This window comes from Lampris incognitus, chromosome 7, assembly GCF_029633865.1.
Source record: "Lampris incognitus isolate fLamInc1 chromosome 7, fLamInc1.hap2, whole genome shotgun sequence".
NCBI classification, from domain to species: Eukaryota; Metazoa; Chordata; class Actinopteri; order Lampriformes; family Lampridae; genus Lampris; species Lampris incognitus.
Window position 1 is genome coordinate 7,461,549 of NC_079217.1, and position 26,179 is coordinate 7,487,727.

The following is a 26,179-nucleotide window of genomic DNA, read 5'->3' on the forward strand; positions in this document are numbered from 1 at the left end:
AAGCCGGGCAATCAGGGTCACTCGGGCGAAAGGGGCGCAGGTGGACCGAAACCCCAATCAGGGGATGGGGGCCCAGGCGAGCCCCGATGACCCAGACCACACACCCATGACCTCGCTGCAATCTCACACATGCAGGCCAGGTGTCATGGTGTATGAGGCCCCATCTGGAAAGAAGAAAATGCCTTTTGGAAACGTGAAGACGGGGGGGGGGGGGGGGGGAGCATCTCCCGTATTCCCTTTGAGACCAAATAGTACAGAGGCCAAATAGTACAGAGGCAGGACGTGCTGGTTCAGCTTTTAAAAGAAGCCAGCCGAATGCCACCCAGTTAGCGGAAATCATCGAAATGCATCTGTCATCTGACATCTCCAAAAACTAACTGTGCTAAAGTGTTCTCCAGAAGCAGCACCACAGCTCCCAAATGCATACACACACACACACACACACACACACGCACACACGCACACACACACGCACACGCACGGACTCTTGAGTGCATAGCTGGTCATTACTACGGAGGATTCACAAGATGCAGTTCAGTCATCTGATCCATTCACATCCATTATTCATCCTGCCTGGGTGGAGAGAGACACTGGACCACTCTTCTCAAAGAGACCCAGGAACCCCATCTATTCTCCGGGGGGGGGGGGGAGATTTGCCATGTAGCGGGGTAGCGTGAATCACCGACACCACAATAAAAGTGCGTGCGGGAGAGGGTGGAAACAACAAAAGTTGAGTGTAGGGGGGTATCGAGAGTGCACGAGGACCGAAATAGCCCGCCTGGAGTCCCGCAACTTGTAACTTAAACAAATGCAAACCCCCAAAACAGCAGATCCAAATACTCGCGTGAAAATAGGCCGCGCCTGGCACCCCGGTGGTTTATGCAGGGTGGGGGGTGGGGGGGGGAGGAGGAGATGAAGTAGCCCGGCTGGGCCTGCAGGGAAAACACTTTGTGGAGACATCGTGTGAGTGGCAGGCCGAGCTGGCGAGCTGCCACAGATAATACTATCTGAAATAGATTTGATGTGTGGAATCCAATCTGTGGCGATGGGAGCAGTCCCGGCATTAGAGCGAAGTTCTAAATGCTATCTGCTCATCCATGGAATGAGGACTGACACAAACTCGCGGAGAATAGATTGCGCAATTAGCAACCTTTGTGCGGCTTTGACACCATGAAAAAGGGAAATGAGATTCAACATTGTCGTGCACGCTTCCTCGCCGTGCATTCGTCCCAGGGGGGGAATCCGGGGGACCGGGAGCTGACCTGAGAGTACAGTCTGCTAAATACAAGATTAGCAATGAGGAAAACAAGAGGGGCGTCCACAGCATCTCCTTAGACGACGTCGTGGAATTAGAGGAAGAATACTCACGGTTGCAAACTATCCCCCCCCCCCATGCTCCGGTGTTCCCTACATTTTTGGAGGAGGCAGATCACCTCCTCACCGGCAGCCTCGGCGCGGCTGCTATTCGAAACTGTCGTGCCGCCATTCAAGGCATAGGGGGCGCTCTGAGAGTGCCCATTAAAGAAACCGCCCCACACTTACGAGTGCCTACAAAGACAATTAATAGTTTAATTTCACGGCCTAGCTAAATCAGCACAAAATACTTATGCCTGTGGGGAAGGGAGGGGAGGAGGGGGGGCTAATCAATAATAAAAATAACAAATGCATCTAAATCCATTGCTTTGTAAGACAAAATAAAAGATGAAATATAGCCCCTATACCCCCCTCAGCACAGCCCACAACTCGGTTAAACTAGTTTGGGGGGGCTGCTGTGACGGCAGGTCCTATAATAAACCCTTAATAGCGCGAGACTCGGTTTGCACGAAACGTACTCCAATCAATTGGACAATAAGTCTGTGTGTCGGTTGTCCCCCCCCCCCACCCCCCCGTCCCCCCCCCCACGTGAACCAACCTACAGACTATGGATATGGATAATAGCCTATCAGATAGGTCTGGGTGTCATCGCCAAAGTCACGTCGCCTAATATGATAGAAGGTTCCCAAGCAGAGCCCTCCCTCCGCCTCTCCGGACTCCACATCCCATCCCATGGCCGTCTCTAGGTGATCTAGCGCCGCCAGTATCGAGCAGGTGTCCAACATGGCGATCACGGGGAGCGGATCTCTCACTATGTCTCTGTCGATTTTGGCCATTTCAGCCGCGTTCCTCCTGAAAGGTAAGTTGTTGTTGTTGTTGTTGTTGTTGTTTGTTGTTGTCTCCTCGTCTCGGGCGATGCGGAATCGGCGGCGACGCGTGGAGCGAAGAGCGCCGTCAGAAGTTGCGGCGGCGCGTTGTGCGCGCCCGGACGGACGCGCCGCGGCCGCCCGCTCAACATCTCGGCATCGCTCCGCTCGGCGCCGCCGCTCTGCGGGCAAACGTGCACGTCCTCCGCCGGTCGCCTCCGCGCCACCGACCAGCGGCGGGTCGCGGGGTGTAGCCTCGGGTTTTGCGCCGCAATAAAAGGCAGAAGTGCCGTCAAAAGTGATGCGCGGCGAGGGGGGCGAGGAGGGGAGGGAGGAGGGGGGGGGGCATGGTCCGTCATGTGCCGGGCGGACGAGCCGAGCGCTTTGGGCAGAGCTCCGCGGCGCGGCGTCGGGAACCCGGGCGAGCGACGACAGCCAGGCTCTTTAGCGTCACTCGTAGCCGGGCTGCGTGTGAATTCGGCGCAAGGGTGCTTTCGTCTTGTGGCCGTATCAAGCCTCCCCCCCTCCCCCCCCCACCCCGGTGCCTACCTAGCACCAACACACGGTCCCTAATGTGCGAGGTCTGCACTTAAGGTGCGCTTTGGAAAAACACGCATTGCAGCTCTGGAGTCTCGTGTGTGTGCGTGTGTGCGTGCGTGTGTGTCCTCCGGCCGCGGTGAGCTGAAATAGCCGCACGACTGCAGCCTCCACCGCCAGTTCATGCTGCATGCTCCGGTCCGCAGTCTGCGCTTCCTCACTGGTCGAGGATGGTCGGACGTGGAGATTTGCCCCGTCGATATTCGGACCGAGGTGTGCGTGTGTGTGTGTGGGGGGGGGGGGGGGAGGAAGAGGAGGGGGGGGGAGCTTGCAACTGCATGAACCGCGGGCACCACCATTATGAACGACCCGTGCAGTCTGCACTTCCTGTGTGGCTGTTTTTGTTTTTTTTGTTTTTTTTGTTATTTCGCCGCGCGGTCAGAGTTGCATGCGTCAGTGTCCTTTTCTTTTTTACGCCAACGCGTCCCTCCCGCGGACAGCGCTGACGTGTCCCGAGTCGGTTAGCGGATGTCACCCGGCGGCCAGTCTCAAACGCCTCCGAGCGCGGCCGGGTGGACGCGTTGTGGCGTTAACACCTCCCCCACCCCCCCGCCCCCGCCCCCAAAAAGTGGTGAAAATGACACGCGGCAGCCGTAACGGCGTGTTTACGGCAAATGGGACATAATTCCTCCCCCACATCCGATCACGACTCGCTGAACTATTTGCTTCCCTCACCAACAGGTCTGAATAAACTCACCGGCGTGCGCGCGCGCGCATGCACGTGTTTGTGTGTCACGCGATCGCCAGCCGAGGAGGGGGGGGGGTGTTGGGTTAGCGGATGCGTTTGGAAGTTGGACTCGAGTTCGGATGGCTCATCGCGTCCCAAATGCTTTTCCCCCCTCGCCGGCTGCAGGATTCATTACGGGCGGCGTCGCGGAGCCTCCGGGTGGCGTTTCCAGCGTCCTGCAGCTCCCCCCCTCTCCCCCCCCCCCGCCACGCCGCTTCAACCGAGCCCTCCGTCACGTGCAGAAGCGAACCAGGCACGCTCGGTAAAGGACGAGCGCGCGCTGCAGTGACGTGGGGGGTGGGGGGACCCTAGGACGCAGCAGCGTCTAGACACGCCACCGTCCCGAGACGGGACACAACGTAGTCTGGTTTCAGGTTCCCCGTTCGTTTGAGTCTCTGCGCACCGGCCACCCGGAGCGCGACGCTCTTTCACCCCCCCCTCTCACCCCCACCCGGGTGGGTTTGATAGACAGTCAAAACATAAGCATCGCTCCATCGCGTCATGTTAACTTCGTTTCCGGTGTTCACGTGCTTGGTGGTGGGTTGGTCGTCGGCGGAGGTGTCTTCTCCGTCCTGACAGGACAAAGGAGGGACGCCCCCCACTGGCTGCACAAGATCTACACACGACACACCGCGCGCGCGACAACATCTGTTTCCCCCGCTGACAACACAACAGCGTCAGTCCGGCTGCCGGTCCGGGGGCCGGGCCCTCGGTAGAGCAACAGCTCTACACAGGGTCCGGGGGCCGGGCCCTCGGTAGAGCATCAGGGCCCTCGGTAGAGCATCAGGGCCCTCGTTAGAGCATCAGGGCCCTCGTTAGAGCATCAGGGCCCTCGGTAGAGCATCAGGGCCCTCGGTAGAGCATCAGGGCCCTCGGTAGAGCATCAGGGCCCTGTGTAGAGCATCAGCTCCGGGGTGACGCTCTACACAAGGTCTGGGGGCCGGGCCCTCGGTAGAGCATCAGGGCCCTCGGTAGAGCATCAGGGCCCTGGGTAGAGCATCAGCTCCGGGGTGACGCCGGGGTTTCTGAAGGTTGCATAATCCCACTTGTTGTCGGCTGGAGCGCACTCGTCCTGACTTGAGCGACGGGGAAGTAGATCAATGGCGTCTGTCAAGGTGCCACGAGGAAAAGGTTGAGGGGCTTGGGGTCTTTTTTGAAAAAAATTATTTTCTATTTTATTTTAAAGAAACAACGCTAACGTGCTATACAGGCCCGGGCGATATGGACAAAATCACACATCACGACGTTTTCTGGGCCAAATACCTCGATGTCGATATGGTGACGGTATTGTGGGGATGAGTGTTGGCGCTTTCACGAAACATTGACACAACGAGATTTTTGATAAATAATCATCAGTAATGCCCCCCCCCACACACACACACATTATATATATAATATATATATATAATATATATATATATATATATAATGCAGCCTGCAGGAAAACACAACTCTTGTGCCACACCACGGCATTACGATAGCCTAAATCCCAGATGATATCTAGTCTCAAATCATGATATCGGTATTATATCGGTATCGTGATATCGGTATTATACCGGTACCGTGCTGTCGGTATTATATCGATACCGCCCTCGTGCCGTACACTCTACTGAGCTTAAGGATGCTGCTTGGCATACGTGACGCGGGGAGTGGCTGAAGATGTCCTCTCCATTCCCAGCGGCGGGGCTCGGCTTTGGGACGACATTAAGAAATACACAATTCTGACAAAACCGATGCGTGTGTGTGCGCGTGCGTGTGTGTTTGGGGGAATGACAACAAGCACTATGTAAAGTTTTATACCCATCGCCGTTTTATGTTCGTCCTCTTTGTCAGCGGCACACCTACGGGGGGCGCACACCTGCGCGCGCGCTCAGGCTCCGCGTGAGGTGCAGGGGTGCGGGAGGAAAGGCAACGCCGCATAAATCAGCGCCCGTCCTGCAGCGTAATGAGCAGGTCTCTGGCTATCGGCGCGGAGTCGCACGAAGCGCGTTTCACACCACACTTACCACCCGAACTAATGGCCCCGTGATCTGTGCCAGCTTATGAAGGATCTCGTTGCCTGTACATTGAGATCACCGCAGTGCATCATTTGTAGCAATAATACACTCTTCTATTTAAAGAAATTGAATTTATTGCTCATTAAATTTACATTAAACTCCGCCTAATAAGCCTCTCCCTAATTGCTAGATAATGCATGGCACTACTTTATGTGGTGGCAGCTAATCTTACTTTTAAAAAGGAGGGGGTTGGCAGAGCTTTTCGCTTCCACACAGGAAACCGCTGGTGGCACGTGAAGGGAGACGCCGTGTGTGACGTATGATTATCACTTCACTTAGCAAACGATAATCGGGCCGTGCAGCTCTGTCTGCTCCGAATAGCGCTCCTTTTTTCCTTTGGTGTGTGTCTGTGTGTCAAGTCAGGTTTATTTGTGTAGCCCTTAATCACAGTTGCAGTCTCATAGGGCTTGTGTGTGTGTACGTGTGCACGTGTGTAGGTGTGAATGGGTGTGTGTGTGTGTGCATGGGTGTGTGTACATGTGCACGTGGATGTACGTGTGCATGGGTGTGTGCGTGCGTGCATGGGTGTGTGTACACGTGTGCGTGCGTGTGCACGTGTGAACGGGGGTGTGTGTGTGTGCATGGGTGTGTGCACGTGTGCACGTGTGTGTACGTGTGTATGGGTGTGTGTGTGTGCGTGCATGGGTGTGTGTACACGTGTGCGTACGTGTGCACGTGTGCACGCACGTGTACATGTGCAAGTGTGTGTACGTGTGCATGGGTGTGTGCGTGTGTATGTGTGTGTACGTGTGCATGGGTGTGTGTGTGTGTGCGCGTGTGCATGGGTGTGTGTGTGTGTGTGCGTGTGCATGGGTGTGTGTGTGTGCATGTGTGCGCGTGTGTGTTCACGCATGCACACTGCTAGTTTAGTTCACACTTAAGGCTCCGTGCTGCCTTCTTTCTCAGGGACGGCTCATATAGTGCAGAGCGGATGTCAGGTGTGTTTTGTGGTTACGGGGCCGAGGGTGGGGGCGGGGGGGTGTGGGCGGGGGTGAACAGGAGGATTTTATCGTTGCGTTTGTCCTTCCGAGACAAGAGGATGAAGGCTGCCGGCTGGTTGATGGCTGTTGGGGACTGTGACGGAGGAGCCATAGTCTATCTCCGGCCTCGCACGCTTTCCAAAAAAAAAAGAAAGAAAGTATTTGAAACACTCCCGTCTCTGCTGGGGTCCTTCAGCTTCTGCATAATGCAGCTTTTATTTCTCTATTTGATTATTTATTTACTGGTCGGCACGCCGTACTACCGTATACTGAGTAAGCGGACACGTTGTCAGAGTAAAGCAGAGCCGTGGTTCGACATGCCGTCGCCGCATCCGGGGGGGGGGGGGACATGAAAGACAACCTCGGGACGGTCTCTGCAGAACCGGTTTACGCTGCAGCGCCGCGTTACGGACGCGGGACAATCACAAGAAATGTGACTGTGCCGAAACATAGTAAACAGTCAATTAGGAGAAACAGACGGATGACAGGCCCTTTCATGATTGTGGGGACAGAGGCAGCCATTCATGGCAGCGCCGTGGTAATGAGCAGAGGAGCTGGTGTCTCCGCGGATAAATATGACATTGTTCTCTCTCTTCCCCGGATCTGAGAGACCTCCCTCCGCCGGCCGCGTCTCCCGGGCTGTGGCGCGCACGTCCGCGATGAGAAACACTGGAAACGCGGTGGTTTTGGGTTTGAAAGGGGGCCTAGAGTGCACATTAGCACGGCTGATGGAGCAATCACAAGCCGCCATTAAGGCGGGCTGCGGCAGCGGCCATGGCACCGCCGCCGCGTCCCCTGAATGGAGACGGTGGCCAAATTCAGGACTCGGGAACACGTTGTCATTTCACTTCACGCACTTGCGTACATGAAATGAGACGAAATGCTGGTTCCCCCCCCCCCCCCAAGCCCACAGCAGGGCAACACAAAGACAAAAACACATCCGAAAACTACAAGAACACACTAACACATTTACCAGAACTAAACAACAAAACCACTGTCCAAGAGAACGACCGCCGGCCTGCATGGGCTAGCAGTTAGCTTAGCCCGCCCCGCTTCCGCGTCCCGCCAGACCGCCCTCGGCGTTTCCTCCTCGGGAGCAGCTCCAGGCAGGGGCCGTGGTCCCCGGGCCTACCGGACGAAGCAGACCGAGCTCTCCCAGCCGATCCAGCGCCGGCTCTCCCAGCCGTCAAACGAAGACAAAACTTAGACGTGGACAAAGACGCTGCATGGACGGTACTGGGTGAGGCCGCAGCAAATGTGAATTCGCGCCGCCATATTCCGACACCGGAAGTCTGGACTTTCGCTCTGGAGATCCGGCACCAGCTGCCCCACCCAGACACCCTCCCCGCGCTCCTCACGACGACATCAAAAACACCAGTCGACGCCAGGTGAGGCCGCCGCCAGACCGCCCTCGGTGTTATCGGGACTGGCGGTCTGCATGGGCTAGCAGTTAGCTTAGCCTGCCCCGCTCTCCCAGCCGATCCAGCACCGGCTCTTCCAGCCGATCCAGCGCCGGCTCTCCCAGCCGATCCAGCACCAGCTCTTCCAGCCGATCCAGCGCCGGCTCTTCCAGCCGATCCAGCACCAGCTCTTCCAGCCGATCCAGCACCAGCTCTCCCAGCCATCAAACGAAGACAAAGCTTAGACGCAGACGTGGACAAAGACGCTGCATGGACGGTACTGGGTGAGGCCGCAGCAAATGTGAATTGGCGCCGCCATATTCCGACACCGGAAGTCCGGACTTTCGCTCCGGACTTGGATTGTGGAGACCCTCCATAATCTGCACCGCGTCGTCGTTTAAAGGCAAATGTGAAAGTAGAGGGTGCAGGCGGTGCAGGCGGTGCAGGGGCCGTTGTCGCTCTCCCGTCTCCCGGTGGAATTGCATGGGAATGACACGTGGGTTTCGTCATGTCGCGACGCAACGTTTGGCTGTCGAAATGAACCACAACGACCATCTGCCGCCCAATATTCCTGAAATATAGGAGGGAGTCTTACTCGGTTGGATTTTACACTTGACATTACCCGTGGTGCACCAGCGATGCACCACGTGCTATTTTTTTTGCATGAATAAGCAGAGCTCGTGATATAAATATCAAGCGTGTGCACAACTCCCAGCGACGATCATAATGATGATGTTATTTTCAATATGGCCAGGAAGCAATGCAACGGTGTACACAGTGGCCAGACGCCGTCGCGCCGGCGCATCAGACAGACGTGCGGCGTCTGACACAGTCCCGCATAACAAGGCCGAGAAGGCGTCGCCGGATCCGCGTCTAGAGCTGCAGCCACGCCGCCCGTGGCTGCAGCATCCAGACAACATCCAGACTCAATAACTGTTCGCTCAATGTGGGCAACAAGAGAACTCCCGGCTCTCCGAGCGAGACGCGATCCGCAATCAATGATTTCTCTTGACGAGAATCCCACCGATCAATCACGGTGGCCGGCGCGAGCGCAACACGCCACGGCTTACAAATCGACGGCGTGCGCGCGCGCGCGCGTTCACCTCGGGCCGTGCTCTCAAGAGCCGCCCCCCCAAAAAACATGTCACGTATCAGATTGGCCCCCCCCCCAGATTCCCATCGGATCGATATATCAAGCCGCTCGATGCCCCGTCCCGCGCAGTCTGCCTCTCCCTTCTTTCTTGTCGTCGTCACGTTTTTTCTTTGGCGCTCGCGCATACTGACGGGGGCACGTTGTTCACCCGGGCTTCGGACACAGCCACCTCGCCCCAGGTGAAAGGTTAGGATAAGGGGGGGCTGGTTACTCATCCCTTACTGTCACGTGTCGCCTTTCAGCGGTCTCGTGTCGGGGTGAAGTTCGGATGTTGTCACGTTGTCACGCGCGTTCTTGTCCTAATCAATAACCACGCGAGAATCGATCAAGCCAACGCCTCTCACAATAGGAGGTCTACATTGTTCGAGGCTGTTATTATTTGAAAGACTCAAGTTTGGTTTGATATCATTCTCTCCCCCCCCCCCCACAGAGGAGCGTGGGGAAGTAAGAAACACAAAAACACAAAACTTTCCAGCACGCTTGAAGGGAGTTTTGATGCTGTCTGCATAAAAGCGGGGCTGCTCTCCGACAGGGGCGCGTCCGCCGCGGGGCCTGGGGGGGGGGGGGCGGGGGGGGGCGCCATGCTGGCCGGTTATCAGCCTGGCGATACACCCGTCATAATTAGCTCTCGGATGCGGCGCCGTAATCTGTCATTGTCAGTCTGATCAAGACTGTGAAAACCAGGGTGCCGAGGCTCATTCACCCCAAACCAGAAGCCTATTGATTACCCCTCCATTACCCCTCCCGGCCGAATCACTGCGCCGCGCGGACACGCGGGAGGCAGCGGGGCCCATGGAAGCGGGGCAACTCGGAGTCGCATCGTTTACATCTCGGCTGACAGGCACATGTGTTTGGAGAGGAAATATGGGGCCTGCGCCGCAGCCTCTCTAATGGCGGCCCGGCGGCCCTGAACGAGGGGAGGCCGGATCGCCGCCGAGCCGCCCCGCGCGCCGGGGTGTGGCGTCGTGCCTGCGACCTGGGAGCGGCTCCGCCTACTCTCAGCACGTGCAGAAGTCACTCTGACGAAGGGAAACGCGTGTTCTGCGAGGGGCGCGCCGTTTGTTTCTGCAGGAGCATCTGTGTGTAGCATCTGTGTGTCGCATCTGTGTGTCGCATCTGTGTGTCGCATCTGTGTGTATCATCTGTGTGTTGCATCTGTGTGTATCATCTGTATATAGCATCTGTGTGTAGCATCTGTGTGTATCATCTGTGTGTAGCATCTGTGTGTTGCATGTGTGTTGAATCTGTGTGTTGCATCTGTGTGTATCATCTGTGTGTTGCATCTGTGTGTAGCATCTGTGTGTAGCATCTTTGTGTAGCATCTGTGTGTCGCATCTGTGTGTATCATCTGTGTGAGCATCTGTGTGTATCATCTGTGTATAGCATCTGTGTGTAGCATCTGTGTGTATCATCTGTGTGTAGCATCTGTGTGTTGCATGTGTGTATAGCATCTGTGTGTATCATCTGTGTGTAGCATCTGTGTGTTGCATGTGTGTTGCATCTGTGTGCATCATCTGTGTGCTGCATCTGTGTGTAGCATCTGTGTGTTGCATCTGTGTGTAGCATCTGTGTGTAGCATCTGTGTGTATCATCTGTGTGTAGCATCTGTGTGCATCATCTGTGTGTTGCATCTGTGTGTATCATCTGTGGGCATCATCTGTGTGTAGCATCTGTGTGTATCATCTGTGTATTGCATCTGTGTGTTGCATCTGTGGGCATCATCTGTGTGTAGCATCTGTGTGTATCATCTGTGTGTTGCATCTGTGTGTATCATCTGTGTGTATCATCTGTGTGTTGCAAGTGTGTAGCATCTGTGTGTATCATCTGTGTGTATCATCTGTGTGTTGCATGTGTGTTGCATCTGTGTGTATCATCTGTGTGTAGCATCTGTGTGTATCATCTGTGTGCATCATGTGTGTATCATCTGTGTGTCCGGCTTAAAGTCATAAACATGACTGTTTAGTGCGACAGATTTTAACGACCCCCCCCCCCGACAGACACAACAGCAGCAGGGAAAGGAAAACGAAGAGGAGCTAATCGTGTGAAATTGAACCCTTCATCCTTCCCTCTCCGTCCTACTCACTTATTATTTCATGAAATAACTGGAAGCACATCAGGACAAGTTCAGGCCTTGTCTCCAGCATGTTAATCAAGCCGGTGTTGTGGCCCGTTGGCCTCTGAAGGAGAAAAAAATGGCACCGACGTAGCTGTTTGGTTGTCCTGGTACTGTACCAACTTATATATATATATATATATATATATATATATATATATATATATATATATATATATATATATATATATATATACATGTCAAGCCAAACTGAAACTTATTTAGTAGTAAATAGTCGACGAGGGCGGCATAGTAAGAGGGTCCTGGGTTCGAGCCCCGGGGTAGTCCAACCTTGGGGGTCGTCCCGGGTCGTCCTCTGTGTGGAGTTTGCATGTTCTCCCCGTGTCTGCGTGGGTTTCCTCCGGGGGCTCCGGTTTCCTCCCACAGTTCAAAGACATGTAGGTCAGGTGAATTGGCCGTACTACCGTGTCCCTAGGTGTGAACATGTGTGTGTGTGGGCCCTGTGATGGCCTGCCGGCCTGTCCAGGGTGTCTCCCCACCTGCCGCCCAATGGCTGCTGGGATAGGCTCCAGCATCCCCGTGACCCTGAGAGCAGGATAAGCGGCTTGGATAATGAATGGATGGATGGATGGATGGATGGATGGATGGATGGATGGATGGTCTACCAGGTGTAACGGCACAGTCCTCAAATCATACGTAAACCAAAGGGTCACCCCACTACCGAAATACCGAAAACCAGGACTGGAACCTGCCGTCGCTCCCGAGTTGATTGACAGGTCTCTTAACACAAGGACTTACACTAAACAACAACTTGAATTTGAGTTTTTAACGTTCTCTGATGCTGTAAAAGGGTTTGTTTACATCTGTAACGGTCGTCAATAGTAGAGTAAAACAAAATGCCTTTTTTTCCCCCCCATCTATGACTCAAACTCTTCAATTATGGTTGTAAATACGCCTCAGTTTGATATAGTCAAACGAGAAGAGTGCACTCAGTAGAGTGCAGATCTCCACCAGCCGTACCCCTCCTTCTCTGGTGCTCTGACGTAGGCAACAAACCAGCTGAGGCGCTCGCGCTCAGTTGCGGCATAAAACAGGTTTTTCAAAGGTTTTGAATCACCACAAACCACGACGGGTCCTTGATGATACAGTCATAACCGCACAAAAATGATTAGGCTGACGGGCCCGGGAGTACGGGAGATTAGCAGCTGACAGACAGACAAACACACACACACAGACACACACACGGACGGAAAAACCAGTGTTTTTCCTGCCATTAGAAGACTTCTGCACAGCGCCCAAGTCGACTGAATGAGAAATATGGAAAAAAGTTGTCAGCATGCAGCGCTCGGGCTAAGAAATCTCCCCAATAAAAACGTTTTGCCTGTCAGTCTGCGGACAGAAAAACCAGTGTTTTTCCTGCCATTATAAGACTTTTGAGCAGCACCCAAGTCGACTGAATGGGGAAATGGGGGGGGGGGGGGTTGTTAAAATGCATCAGTCAAGCTAAAAAAATGTACCTAATAAAACCATTTCGCCTGTCAGTCTGTGGATGTGCAGCCTCCTAGGTGGACCCTCCCATGAATGCGACCAAGTCCAATGTGAACTTGCACTTTTCAAAAAATAAAGGTTTGCTATGCGACCATTTTGGTCTAACCTTGTCTTTATTTTCATAACATCGTAGCCAGAATTCTGGGAGCAGCCGGGATCGAACCCGAGTTCCCCGCACCACAGGCGACTGCGCTGACCAGTTAGCTAAAGGGTCCGACCCGTTAGCCAACGGGCTAGCGAGTCTACACACCCGTGGTCGTACCGTTACACTACCCCCCCCTCCTTCGGGAAGTGCGTCCCCACCCTCCTGCATACCAGCTCCCCCTAATGCCTGAGCGTATAGGCGTCCCACCACTGCCCCCGAATGTAGCGAGAATTCAGGGAGCGGGCGGGATCGAACCCGAGTTCCCCGCACCACAGGCGACTGCGCTGACCAGTTAGCTAAAGGGTCCGACCCGTTAGCCAACGGGCTAGCGAGTCTACACACCCGTGGTCGTACCGTTACACTACCCCCCCCTCCTTCGGGAAGTGCGTCCCCACCCTCCTGCATACCAGCTCCCCCTAATGCCTGAGCGTATAGGCGTCCCACCACTGCCACCAAATGTAGCGAGAATTCAGGGCGCAGGCGGGATTGAACCCGAGTTCCCCACACCACAGGCGACTGCGCTGACCAGTTAGCTAAAGGGTCCGACCCGTTAGCCAACGGGCTAGCGAGTCTACACACCCGTGGTCGTACCGTTACACTACCCCCCCCCTCCTTCGGGAAGTGCGTCCCCACCCTCCTGCATACCAGCTCCCCCTAATGCCTGAGTGTATAGGCGTCCCACCACTGCCACCGAATGTAGCGAGAATTCAGGGAGCAGCCGGGATCGAATCCGAGTTCCCTGCACCAAAGGCGACTGCGCTGACCAGTTAGCTAAAGGGTCCGACCCGTTAGCCAACGGGCTAGCGAGTCTACACATCCGTGGCCGTACACTGTTACAGTATAATAAAGCGAGGTAAACCGTTTACAATCGACTCACATCTACGGTTGACTCAGATCGGGCAGCGACGAAGAGCTGCGGTGGTCGAGCGAGCTAAAGTGTGAATGGAGAGAGGGAGCGGCAGTAGCGAGATCAAACGTTGTTCAAAGGTTTTGAATAAGCGCAACCACGAGAGGGTCTTCATCGCACTCATAACTGCGCACAAACATTCTGTAGGCTTATCGGTCAAGATCGGTCAAGTAGTTTGTGAGATTAGCCACGGACCCCCCCCCCCCCCCCGCGCACACACACACACACACACACCCAAAAGCAAACCCAATATCGCGATAATAAATCACAGATTGGGCCTTTAAACCATCTTATCTTTACTCTACTGGCAAGAGATTGACTGGACATTTTCAATTAGGCCTCCTCCAAACTCCTGGAAGAAGCCTCCAGACAAAACTCTTATCAGCAAACTTTTTCAGTTTTTCTAAACTGGAAACTCTTTTGTTTTGTTTTGCTGTGACAAAGATTTCATTCAAGCAAGAGCTCGTTTCTGGTTCTGTCACGACGAGGCAGTGTTGTGAATATGGTGGGAACTCCTGTGGGGGCACCGAGTCTCTCTCAGTCCCTGTTAATGAGCTGTGGGGTCAACGGGGTCAGCAGCGCTCCTCGATTGTGGGTTGATGCTGGGTTTGTTCTCTTGTTTTCGCCCCGCTCTGTCTTACAGTTAGTTGGCGACTTTGTTTCAAGAGTTTGAGTGATGGGAAGTTTGCATAAAAAAATTGAAAGTTTAAATAAGAATATATATATATTTTATTTTATTTTATTTTTTTGAGTGGGGGCACAGTGGCGGAGTGGTTAGCACGGCTGCCTCACAGCAAGAAGGTCCTGGGTTCGAGCCCTGGGGTAGTCTAACCTTGGGGGTCATCCCGGGTCGTCCTGTGTGTGGAGTTTGCATGTTCTCCCCGTGTCTGCGTGGGTTTCCTCCGGGGGCTCCGGTTCCCTCCCACAGTCCAAAGACATGTAGGTCAGGTGACTCGGCCATACTAAATTGTCCCTAGGTGTGAATGTGTGTGTGTGTATGTCGGCCCTGTGTGATGGCCTGGCGGCCTGTCCAGGGTGTCTCCCCGCCTGCCGCCCAATGACTGCTGGGATAGGCTCCAGCATGCCCGCGGCCCCGAGAGCAGGATAAGCGGTTCGGATAATGGATGGCTGGATAGGTTATGATATATGGGTTTCCACACTAAGTGGACGAGCATCAATCTGAGATGGCGGGAGGCTTTTTAGCTGTGAGCGCTAGACACTATGTTCATTATTTATGAGAGGTTCGTAGACGCCTTTTTCACTTTGTAGTGCAAAACATCTCAACATTATGAATGTCGTTATTAGCGCTGAAACGACAAGCCGGATTAGCTATCGATCGACAGGAAATTGATCGATTATAATTTTGGTGGTCAATTCATCCATAAAAATGCCAAACGTGTGTTGGTTGCAGCTTCATGAATGGTTGTGGTTTGCTCGCCTTCCTGATTTGTGTCATGACATGAATATGTTTTAAGAGGTCACTTTGGCCTCCAGAAACTCAAGCTGGGTCCTCATCAGTCCTGTTAACAGACTACATTAAGAAGGAAGGCCACTTTATTTTGTCGTTGTACAGTTGTTTTATGGTTACAATGCATTTGTTCCCTGCATGTAACCCATCCTGTTGTACTGCAACAGTGGGCAGCTGCAGCGCCCGGGGACCAACTCCAGTCCTTCTTTCCATTGCCTTGCTCAGGGGCACAGACGGGGGGGGGGGGCTGGGGGGAATAGCGTGATCCTCCAACACACTACGTCCCCCTGGTGAAACTCCCCCCTGTCAGGTGAAAAGAAGCAGCTGGCGACTCCACATGTATCAGAGGAGGCATGTGGTAGTCTGCAGCCCTCCCCGGATCGGCGCGGGGGGGGGGGGGGGTGGCGGCGACCGGGACGGCTCGGAAGAGTGGGGTAATTGGACGGGTACAATTGGGGAGAAAATGGAGAGGGGGGGGGAATCTCCCCCCCCAAAATAAAGCAATCCTTACGAAGATGGCAAGGGAAATCACATTTCTATGAGCTTGAGTCTTGTGACTCTTTGCGCCACGGTGAAGTGAAGGGGTTACAGAACGACCGGCGCATTCTTGGTGATATCAAGACAAGTCCGTTTTATGCCGTGGGTGTTATTACAATTAATAGGTTTGTCAGACCAACCTGACAGCAAACACCTGCTCTTGGTTGTTCCCCAAGAGTGCCCCGGCCATCCGTTGTGGGTAAGACACATTTTTCCGATCATCTCGGACAGTTTCCTCGTTCTGCGCCACCTGCTCCTCCTGCAGAACACGCACCGTGTCGTCAGAGCGGCACGCAAACATTTATTTGCATTTACGTAGCTAAATGGCCAGATGTGCCTTTGACGTGGTTTGGCCACCGAGGGCATCCCGGGTGCGTCTTGTTTAACTTCGGCCCATTTACGGCCCTGATTTCATGCGGCTAAACTCCGCGTAAACACAACCAGATCGCCCATGGTGCATGTTAACCGACTGGGGGGAAAAGAAAGGGGTTCTGATGCTAATGTCTGTCATATGTTGAGACGACCCTGCCGCCCCCCCCCCCCCAAAAAAAAATGACACGGAGCACTCGAGGAGCTCTGCTGCCACAGGAAAGGCCTTGAACGTTGCATCCAGCTGCAGGTCGTCACAACGTGCACTCGGGTGTTGTTCCACATAAGACAGACTTGGGATTTGTGCAGCATGCCGTGTAGGACTAACCTGCCGGTGCCTAAAACAGATATCAATAAAGGTAAACAGCGCTGGCCTGGGGATGTCATTAAGAAGAATAGCGTGTCTAGACCTCATAAAGCTAAAACATATTGTTATTTCCAAGCAGCAGGAGTTATCGCCTGTGAGCACTAAGATGACATCCATCAATTTGGAGTTTTATTGGAAAATGCAGATCGGCTGCTGTGGGAGATGTAAATGATTTATTTAGCATAAAGTTTTGCTCGAACAGGCAGGGAGATAGTGTAGTTAGTGAGGGCAGGGAAGTGTCTTTGTGACAAAGGCAACGCCGAGGCGAAAGCTGATTTTCCCGAGCCCGGGAGCGCGGCCATCTAAGCAGGAGTAAATAGGTTGGAACTAAAGGAGGTGGATTATTCTGGTTGAAATGTCATTAGATGTAAGGGGGGGACGTCGAATGAAATGCAAATGTATCGGCGATGTCGAACATGATTCCATTTTTGTAAACTTGCGCCCAAATGTCATATATTTCAAGGCCGGAGCTGATAGCGTCAACGTGATAAGTGCAGGATTGTCATTTCTGGCGTCCCCATGTGCTTCCGTTGCATTGTTTGGACCAATTAATTTGAATCTGTTTCACGTTTCATATTTATTTATTCAGATTTTTTTTTCCCTTTGAGATATATGGAGACAAATACCACACAGTCACATTGGCTAATATTGGATTTTAGACACAAAACAGAGTTTACACAATAAATCTGGATAGATAGAGTGAAGACAGATTTTAATTTCATATACATTATGTAGCAGCACTTATCATATCCACCACATATCACACAGCACCCTTCAGCAAATAAATCACATTGTGAGGGTGTGTGTGTGTGTGTGTACAAGGTTTTTCTATCCTAACAGGAACCAAGTGTCCCCGTTAGGATAGAAAAACCTGAAACCGCCTACCTTGTGGGGACATTTAATGGGGGAAAGGGTCTATTTTGGGCGGCACGGTGGCACAGTGGTTAGCGCTGTCGCCTCACAGCAAGCAGGTCCTGGGTTCAACCCCCGGGGTTGTCCAACCTTAGGGGTCATCCCAAGCCATCCTCTGTGTGGAGTTTGCATGTTCTCCCCATGTCTGCGGGTGGGTTTTCTCCGGGTGCTCCAGTTTCCCCCACCATCAAAAAGACATGCATGTTAGGGTTAATACTCCTGTCTGTGCCCCTGAGCAAGGCATGGCAAGACGAACTGGAGTTGGTCCCCGGGTGCTACATGGCAGCTTCCCACTGCTCCTAGCTACACAGCTAGGATGGATTAAATGCAGAGGAATAATTTCCCCATGGGGATCAATAATGTAGTAAAATAAAATAAAATATTCTAGGTTTAGGACTTGGGTTTAGGGTAAGGTTAGGATTAGGGTTAGGTTAAGGTTTGGGGTAAGGGTTAAAGTGAGAATAAGGGTTAAGATTAGGGTAAGGTTAAGGTTAGAGTAAGGGTAAGGTTAGAATAAGGGTTAGGATTAGGGTAAGGTTAACGTTAGGGTAAGGGTTGGGTTAGAATAAGGGTTAGGATTAGGGTAAAGTTAAGGTTAGGGTAAGGGTTAAAGTTAGAATAAGGGTTAGGATTAGGGTAAGGTTAAAGTTAGGGTAAGGGTAAGGGTTAGGTTAGAATAAGGGTTAGGATTAGGGTAAAGTTAGGGTAAGGGTTAGGTTAGAATAAGGGTTAGGATTAGGGTAAAGTTAAGGTTAGGGTAAGGGTTAAGGTTAGAATAAGGGTTAGGATTAGGGTAAGGTTAAGGTTAGGGTAAGGGTGGGGTTAGAATAAGGGTTAGGATTAGAGTAAGGTTAAGGTTCAGGTTAGAATAAGGGCTGGGATTAGGGTAAGGTTAAGATTAGGGTAAGGGTTCAGGTTAGAATAAGGGTTAGGATTAGGGTAAGGTTAAGATTAAGGTAAGGGTTCAGGTTAGAATAAGGGTTAGGATTAGGGTAAGGTTAAGGTTAGGGTAAGGGTAAGGGTGGGGTTAGAATAAGGGTTAGGATTAGAGTAAGGTTAAGGTTCAGGTTAGAATAAGGGCTGGGATTAGGGTAAGGTTAAGATTAGGCATGTAGCTATGATGGTTAAGGTTAGGGTTAAGGGCTAGGGAACAAATGTAGTCAGTGAGGGGTCCCCCGCAGTATAGGGAGACATGGTGTGTGTGTGGACGCTCAGCACAGTTCACAGTAAGACTATAAACCAAAGCCGTCACGTGGAGAAAACTTTGGGAGACACCGGTTTGCCGAGAAGTTTCCCCCCCCCAGAACTCCGAGGCGGTCCAGTTAAATATAAGGGCTCGGCGGCTCTTTGCATTTGCATGTGGTTGTGTATCACTTTGACAGAGTGGCCTCATCCTTCTGTTAATCCCAAATCTACATTTATTCAAATGTGTCCGGCGCAGTCAAGGTTGACGCCGCATAATTCATCACCACGTTCCATTTGAAAAGAGGGATTGGAATTATTTGAATTGTCAGGGAGGGGAAAAAAGTTTGGGGGGGGGGGGCTTCTCGTGCTACTGTCTCTCAGTTTCTATGGAAAGGGGTCTTTTGAGTTTTTGACAAAAGGGAAAGAAAAAAAAAAGATCTTTTCTGAATTCCTCTGCGACCTTGTCTCGAACTTCACTCCACACGCACAACACTGACTCACCCGGCAGCTCGCACACCGAGGGAGGAGATCCTCTGCTGGACGGCGACCATCCTCTTTACCTCCTCCAGCCAACCGCGTCGCCGTGGACACAACGGACACCAGGATGTTAGCATCTATAGATAGTCGCCATTCAGAGAGGAGAGGGGAAACAAGTCACACGTCACCGACAACAACAACAACAACGGATCGCTCGAGCGTTTACTGACAGAAACGTTGCACCACCCCTCTAATGCCCCTTTTCCACTGCATGGTACTGGCTCGACTCGACTTGACTCTATTCGCCTCTACTCGCTTTACTTTTTGGGATTTCGTTTTCCACTGCAGGTAGTATCCCCTCACGGCGAGGCCCCGCTGGTCATTCGTGGGCGTGTTGACTAGTTTTTTTTAAGATTTTATTTATATTTAAATAAATATAGATAAATATACGCATATTTATATGTATCTATAATTAGATTTTATTTTATTTATTTATAGTGGTATTTTCATGTCACCTTTTAGTATCGGCTCAGCTCACTTGGAACCTCGACAGACGCGGTACCAAAAAACAGCACCTGGTACCAGGTATGACCCCTAACTTTTGCCCAGTGGAAAACCAAAAAAAGCGAGTAGAGTTGAGTCGAGCCGGTACCATGCAGTGGAAGAGGAGCATAAGTGACCTCTTCAGTCTCAACTGACTGCAGGTATCCCACACGTATAAACAATACAGTGGCATAACGACCGAAACCAACGACCGGTTTCATATGCAGATAGGCGTGAGCATTAACTAGAGTTACAGTGGCCATGTGTACTATTCACACAGGACTGGGGAATGTTGCAATCACAGCACTGGAAGATGGTGGAAGATGTACTCTTAGCCTCCTCCTCGGTTCCGGGGATGGCCGTTCCCTCTTCATATAGATGGCCTCTTTTTCTCCCCATTCAAACCAGCGTTCCTCCCTATCAAGGATGTGCACATCCTCATCCTTGAAAGAGTGGCCTCTGGTCTGTAGATGGTGAAGACTATGGAGCCCTGGCCTGTAGATGGTGAAGACTGTGGAGCCCTGGCCTGTAGATGGTGTAGACTGTGGAGCCCTGGCCTGTAGATGGTGTAGACTGTGGAGCCCTGGTCTGTAGATGGTGAAGACTGTGGAGCCCTGGCCTGTAGATGGTGAAGACCGTGGAGCCCTGGCCTGTAGACGGTGAAGACTGTGGAGCCCTGGCCTGTAGATGGTGTAGACTGTGGAGCCCTGGTCTGTAGATGGTGAAGACCGTGGAGCCCTGGTCTGTAGATGGTGAAGACTGTGAAACCCTGGCCTGTAGATGGTGAAGACTGTGGAGCCCTGGCCTGTAGACGGTGAAGACTGTGGAGCCCTGGCCTGTAGATGGTGTAGACTGTGGAGCCCTGGTCTGTAGATGGTGAAGACCGTGGAGCCCTGGCCTGTAGATGGTGTAGACTGTGGAGCCCTGGTCTGTAGATGGTGAAGACCGTGGAGCCCTGGTCTGTAGATGGTGTAGACTGTGGAACCCTGGCCTGTAGATGGTGAAGACTGTGGAGCCCTGGCCTGTAGATGGTGTGGACTGTGGAGCCCTGGTCTGTAGATGGTGAAGACCGTGGAGCCCTGGTCTGTAGATGGTGAAGACTGTGGAGTCCTGGCCTGTAGATGGTGTAGACTGTGGAGACCTGGTCTGTAGATGGTGTAGACTGTGGAGACCTGGCCTGTAGATGGTGAAGACTGTGGAGCCCTGGCCTGTAGATGGTGTGGACTGTGGAGCCCTGGTCTGTAGATGGTGAAGACCGTGGAGCCCTGGTCTGTAGATGGTGAAGACTGTGGAGTCCTGGCCTGTAGATGGTGTGGACTGTGGAGCCCTGGTCTGTAGATGGTGAAGACTGTGGAGCCCTGGTCTGTAGATGGTGAAGACTGTGGAGCCCTGGCCTGTAGATGGTGAAGACTGTGGAGCCCTGTCAGTAAACATGGTGTCCAGGTGAACTGATCCAGCTTCCTGTGATCCCCTTACCTGGATCACACAGCATGCAGCAAGACACGGAGTAAGGACTGTTGTTGTTGTTGTGTTGTTTTGCAATATCTGATATCTGTAATGTATACCACAAAGGATCCTAATGCTGAGATTTTGGATTGGATTGGATTGGACTGGATGAGATTAGATCAGATTGCTTTATTAGCCACATGACCAAGGCCGGTGGGATTTGTTTCTGGTCCACATTAAACTCTGCAGCACAACACATACATGGAAAACAACAGACACTCCACATATCATTACAAACAATACAGCCACACAATAACAGAAACAAACACATCACGCATCACAGTTAGGCGAATGGGGGTATTCATGTTGATGGTGTGTGAGGAGGGGGCTATAGGGAGGAACCGAGTCCTGATGGCTAGGGGGAAAAACTGTGGCGCGTTTAGTCTTAGTGGCCAGTGACCTGTAGCGCCTCCCTGAGGGAAGGAGCTGGAGGAGGCGATGAGCAGGGTGCGAGGGGTCAGTTTCAAACAGGGTTTTACCGAAATGGAAATCGGGCAGGCGATCAGGCGTCAACACCCATCGACTTGGTGGGGTGGCTTTGCCACGTCTGGCCTTGGGAGATGACTCCGCAGCCTTCTCACGGCTACCAACGCGGCTCCGTACCGGCATGTCCCGGCACACCACAGGGAAAACTGGAGGACAGCTCCCGTCCGGGTGGTCTGACTGGTTCATACCGGGACTTGCTATGTTTCTGTGTGAGGACACGGCGTAGCGTTCCTGCGGAGGGTTTGTTCAGCCACTTGACCTCTCTGCTTTCACCGCCAAGTTCACTCCGGCTCGGCTACTCGTTATTTTGGATTATTTGGAGTTCATCCCTTTTAGCCTCCCGTCGCTTTAAGCAGGCGGTCGGTGCGGTGAATGGAGCAAGCTCTCCGCGGAAATGTCTCTTATGAGGGAAAAACGAGAAGTATGCACCAAGTGTAGGGTCAATGAGAAATCAGGTCTTCAAAATTGTGGGCAAAAAAAAAGAAGTTAGACTAAATTTATTTCAAGTGTATTTTTGTAAAGAGCCAGAGTCCAAATGAGGTTTTATTATTCAACCTACATGACGTTAACTCTTATTATAATTAATTAATACGTTTAACGTCTTGTTTTGATCACCTCGAAAGTGTCGGGACGTATCACCGTGAATCTATTTTGAACGATGCTCCTTCTTGGTGAGCTTTGCCGTTCCCTCCTTAAAATAACCCGTTAACGTGACCCGCTGTCTGCACAGATCTACAATAGCCTTTCAGTATAAGACGTGTTGGCGGTGCTGCTTGTGATGTAACAACTGGGTCTATGTTCTGGTGCTCCCTGCATCTGAAGAGTGACCCTACTCCAAAACAAATACAAATATTCATCATATTTCAACAAAAACTCATCCAGCGGCTTTTAAAAGGGTGGAGGCATATAGGGGATTATGCGCCGGGTCGTGTGTGCGCACACGGCTAACCTCGCACTACGGGACCAATCAGGCTAAAAAATAATGATGCACAGTTATGACTGTATGTTGAAGAACCTCTCGAGGTTGCAGTGATTAAAAACTTCCCCAAAACGTTCCTGCAGCATTAATTTATACTTTGCATATTAAACAGTAAATATCCGCTGATGCAGGGGCGGCTGGCCAGTACAGGGTGCTGGGGCGCCGACCCCTTCAAACATCAAGAGATGAAAATCTACTTAAATATACTTTAGTTGTATAATGCAAATAATTATGGAATAAAAGTGTCGTTCAGTCTGTGAGAGCCTGTCAGCAGCCATTAAATATTGGTTCCAAATGGTATTTGGTTGGTTTCTGTCTGAATACATATACTTCCTGTGTGAATACATATACTTCCTGGGTGAATACATATCCTTCCTGGGTGAGGGGCGCCGGCCAAACCACACCTCATGTAAGCCCTCGAACTTGTGGCGAGCAGGTGACCTGAGGCTGCTGTATTGGCAGCGAATTAGTATTGTTTTGATGTTTTTTTGATCTAATGTGATTGGACAATTCTCGTGGCTTGTCAGTCATGTTAACCCCCACCACGACGCCTCGTCTCGACTGTCAATCATCCACCGTGTACAAATCCTGATAAACTCTATAGGCTACATCGTCCTTCTTAACAACTCTGTGACTGTGTGGATAGTAAAGCAGCTGTCAGGTGTGCTGCACCAAAGTAAATTGCCCCCCCCCCCCAATTTTTATTTAGCACCAGCCTTCACCACTGTGATGGCCTGGCGGCCTGTCCAGGGTGTCTCCCTGCCTACCGCCCAGTGACTGCTGGGATAGGCTCCAGCATCCCCGCGACCCTGAGAGCAGGATAAGCGGTTTGGATAACGGGGGGATGGATGGTTGTTCTTGCTATCACCGCTCGCTCTCTTCATCCACTCTCTAGCTCGCTCAACCAACGCTGCTTTCCATCGCCCACTCAGCCATGCGCATGCGTGACTCACATCTACGGTGGAGTCCGACTGGGTAGCAGTGTTGTCAGAACCAAAACATCACGTATTCGGGTACGAGTCTCCAAAGTAAACGAGAAGTCGATCGTATTTTGCAAGTCAGCAAATCATTCACTGCTCATCCCGCAGCACAGGAGAACTGGAGGAACACTGGATGAACCCCAAATAATTCGCCTTGCCCAGCTCGCCGCCACGTGGAAGTGCCGTAGTCTCCAATGTTAAAATTCTGCTATGAAAATAAAATTTCAACAGTAGGATTAATTACAGTCACAAATCATCTCAGTAGCTACAATGACACATTTGCCATGGCGGAGCTGTTTTCTGACCGTTTTATTAACGAAAGTCAGCCAGCAACAGCCACGCACCTTCGTTTTATATCGTGAACACTGACCTTTCGCGAAGTACCGCCCCAGAACGGTGCTTGTCCAATCCTACCTTAGCAACGGTCCGTCAAGCTTTCAAACAGAGAAATGCTGAACCGGTCCAAAATCAACAACAATACCTGTCTGCCCCAAGCTAAGCTTGCTACTAGCTAGTATTGATAGCTAATACAGCTAACGTATTATTGCTGTTACTTTTACCCACATGTTTTGGTGTTTCCAGCTACTTCCTGGATAGTTCTGAAACGCTTGACGGGCATAGCAACAGTAACTAAGGGGGGCGGGACTTTGCGAAAGGTCAATTGCGACGGTTAAACGGGTTTGAGTTCTTGCGATAAGGGCTCTGAAATGACGACAGCCTGATCTCTGTCATTTCATGTCAGACCTGGTCGCATTCGCGCGAGGGTCCGCCGAGGAGGCTGCACATCCACAGACTGACAGGCAACACGTTTTTATCAGCTCGAGCGCTGCATATATTAAAAAAAACTTTCTCAATATTTCCCGTTCAGTCGACTTGGGCGCTGTGCAGAAGTCTTATAATGACAGGAAAAACACTGGCTTTTCTGTCCGTGTATTTCCCCTCTCCCTATAGATGAAATAAAGGGGGGGGGGGTTTGGTCACCAAGTTGGAGCACCAGACAAGAGGAGATCCGCACGCCTGGCGTAGATCTGAACTCTATTGAGGGCACTCCTCTAGTATGTTCTGGATCACTGTACTGGATCATGTTTGGTTCAAAATAACTGACCCCGAAGGAAAATGTGTTTCCTTTTGTCTCCTTAATCAGCTCCAACTTACTTGTCTCATTTATTATCGCCAAGTTAGAGGTTGTGCAACCAATCATTCAGAAAGGAGGCCGAATGAATCTCTCATGTAGACTATAATGTGGGAATCCGAGCGTGAACGATGTAATCCATTGGCAAAGTGCCAATAGTCAAGTGCTAAAACACAACCTCAATCCAAAGCGATGAGAAAAGAAAAACATCCGAAGGGAAATGTTTTTTGTGTGCATGTAAAGAAAAGCGCTGCACGGGTGCTGCATCCAATAAGGCGCCGTCCTTCAGAAGGCTCTGCTTTAATGCCCCGGCAAAGCGTGTAGGGCAGCTAAAGGCGTTTTTCAATGACAGCACTTAACATGCTGCAGGACTGCAAAGGAACAACTCTTTTTTGTGGCTTCAGGCAGAGCTGGCCTTTCACCGCTGATTATTTTTGGTAAACAAAAAGAAAAAAAGGACACAAATACATGTTAATAATCGTGACGTGGATACAAGCATGGATCGCTATTAGTATTGAGAGGCCGTGAGAAACGTTTCCTTCACGTTTGACCATTTGTGAGGGGGAAAAAATGTTTTCGTACGCCACCAGGGGGCGCAGTGCAGTCTAGCGGAAGCGCGAAGCGTGCCGTCACATGGACTCAGTGTTGAGAAACTTCACCGGTGTCAGTGTTCAACGCAGACGGGCCGAGACGCCTAAGCCCAACCGGGTCAAGATGGTGGGAGGTGACGCGGAAGGCGGAGGGAGCGAGTTAGACCAGCAGGGTGGTTTTGTGCAGGAAATTGGTGTAAAAAAATGACCAATGTCATGTTGATCTGCGATTCCATGGCTCCGAGTCTTGGCATATGAAATGAACACATCCCACCGTGTCAGGGCAGGGCAGTTCCGGGGCAAATCTCTGAACGGTTCGAATAGTTTCAATGCCGGCACTCACGAACGCCTCGCTGACGAGGGAATTCCGCTTAAAAATGTACCGTTGGAGACGGATCGCTGTGTGGGCTTTTGTGTTCTTAGTCATCCGCACGAATCATTAGTTTATGTCATGATCCATCTGTATGCGTGGAATGTTCCCTCGTCGTCAAAAGCAAAGTTGCCTCCCTGATATTGAAAACTGCATTTTTACCAGGCTTCCTGTTCCTTTGAGCTTTTTTTAGACCTGCGTATCCACCGTGTCTGCATCTTGTGGGAGGCCCTGTTTTTTCCTGGCATGCAAGCTCAAGGTCGGAATGTGAGCGAGGAGGCTGCGGGTGAAAAAAGATAATGAGGGGCGCCTCCATAGCTGATGGCCACGCGGCTGCAACCGTCGCCGGTTCGATTCCAGCCAGCGACCTCAGTTGCGTGTCATACCCCCCCCCCCCTCTATCTCTCCCCCATTTCCCGTCTGCCTCTTCGCTGTCGCTGTCTAATAAAGGGGGAAATGCCCAAGAAATTATCTTACAAAAATAAATAAGTTTTAAAAAGTTGGTGAAAC

At 51.8% G+C, this 26,179-nt stretch overlaps 1 protein-coding gene across 1 annotated transcript in view; it reads left to right on the top strand.

Moving 5' to 3' along the window:
• Positions 1-1,984: 1,984 nt before the first annotated feature.
• Positions 1,985-26,179, top strand: part of cadm1b (cell adhesion molecule 1b) — a 224,176-nt gene continuing 199,981 nt past the window's right edge. Inside the window, exon 1 of the mRNA XM_056283760.1 lies at positions 1,985-2,173. Within this exon, the coding sequence (XP_056139735.1) occupies positions 2,098-2,173 (76 nt within the window). The 5' untranslated portion in view covers positions 1,985-2,097. The remainder of the gene's footprint in view (positions 2,174-26,179) is intronic.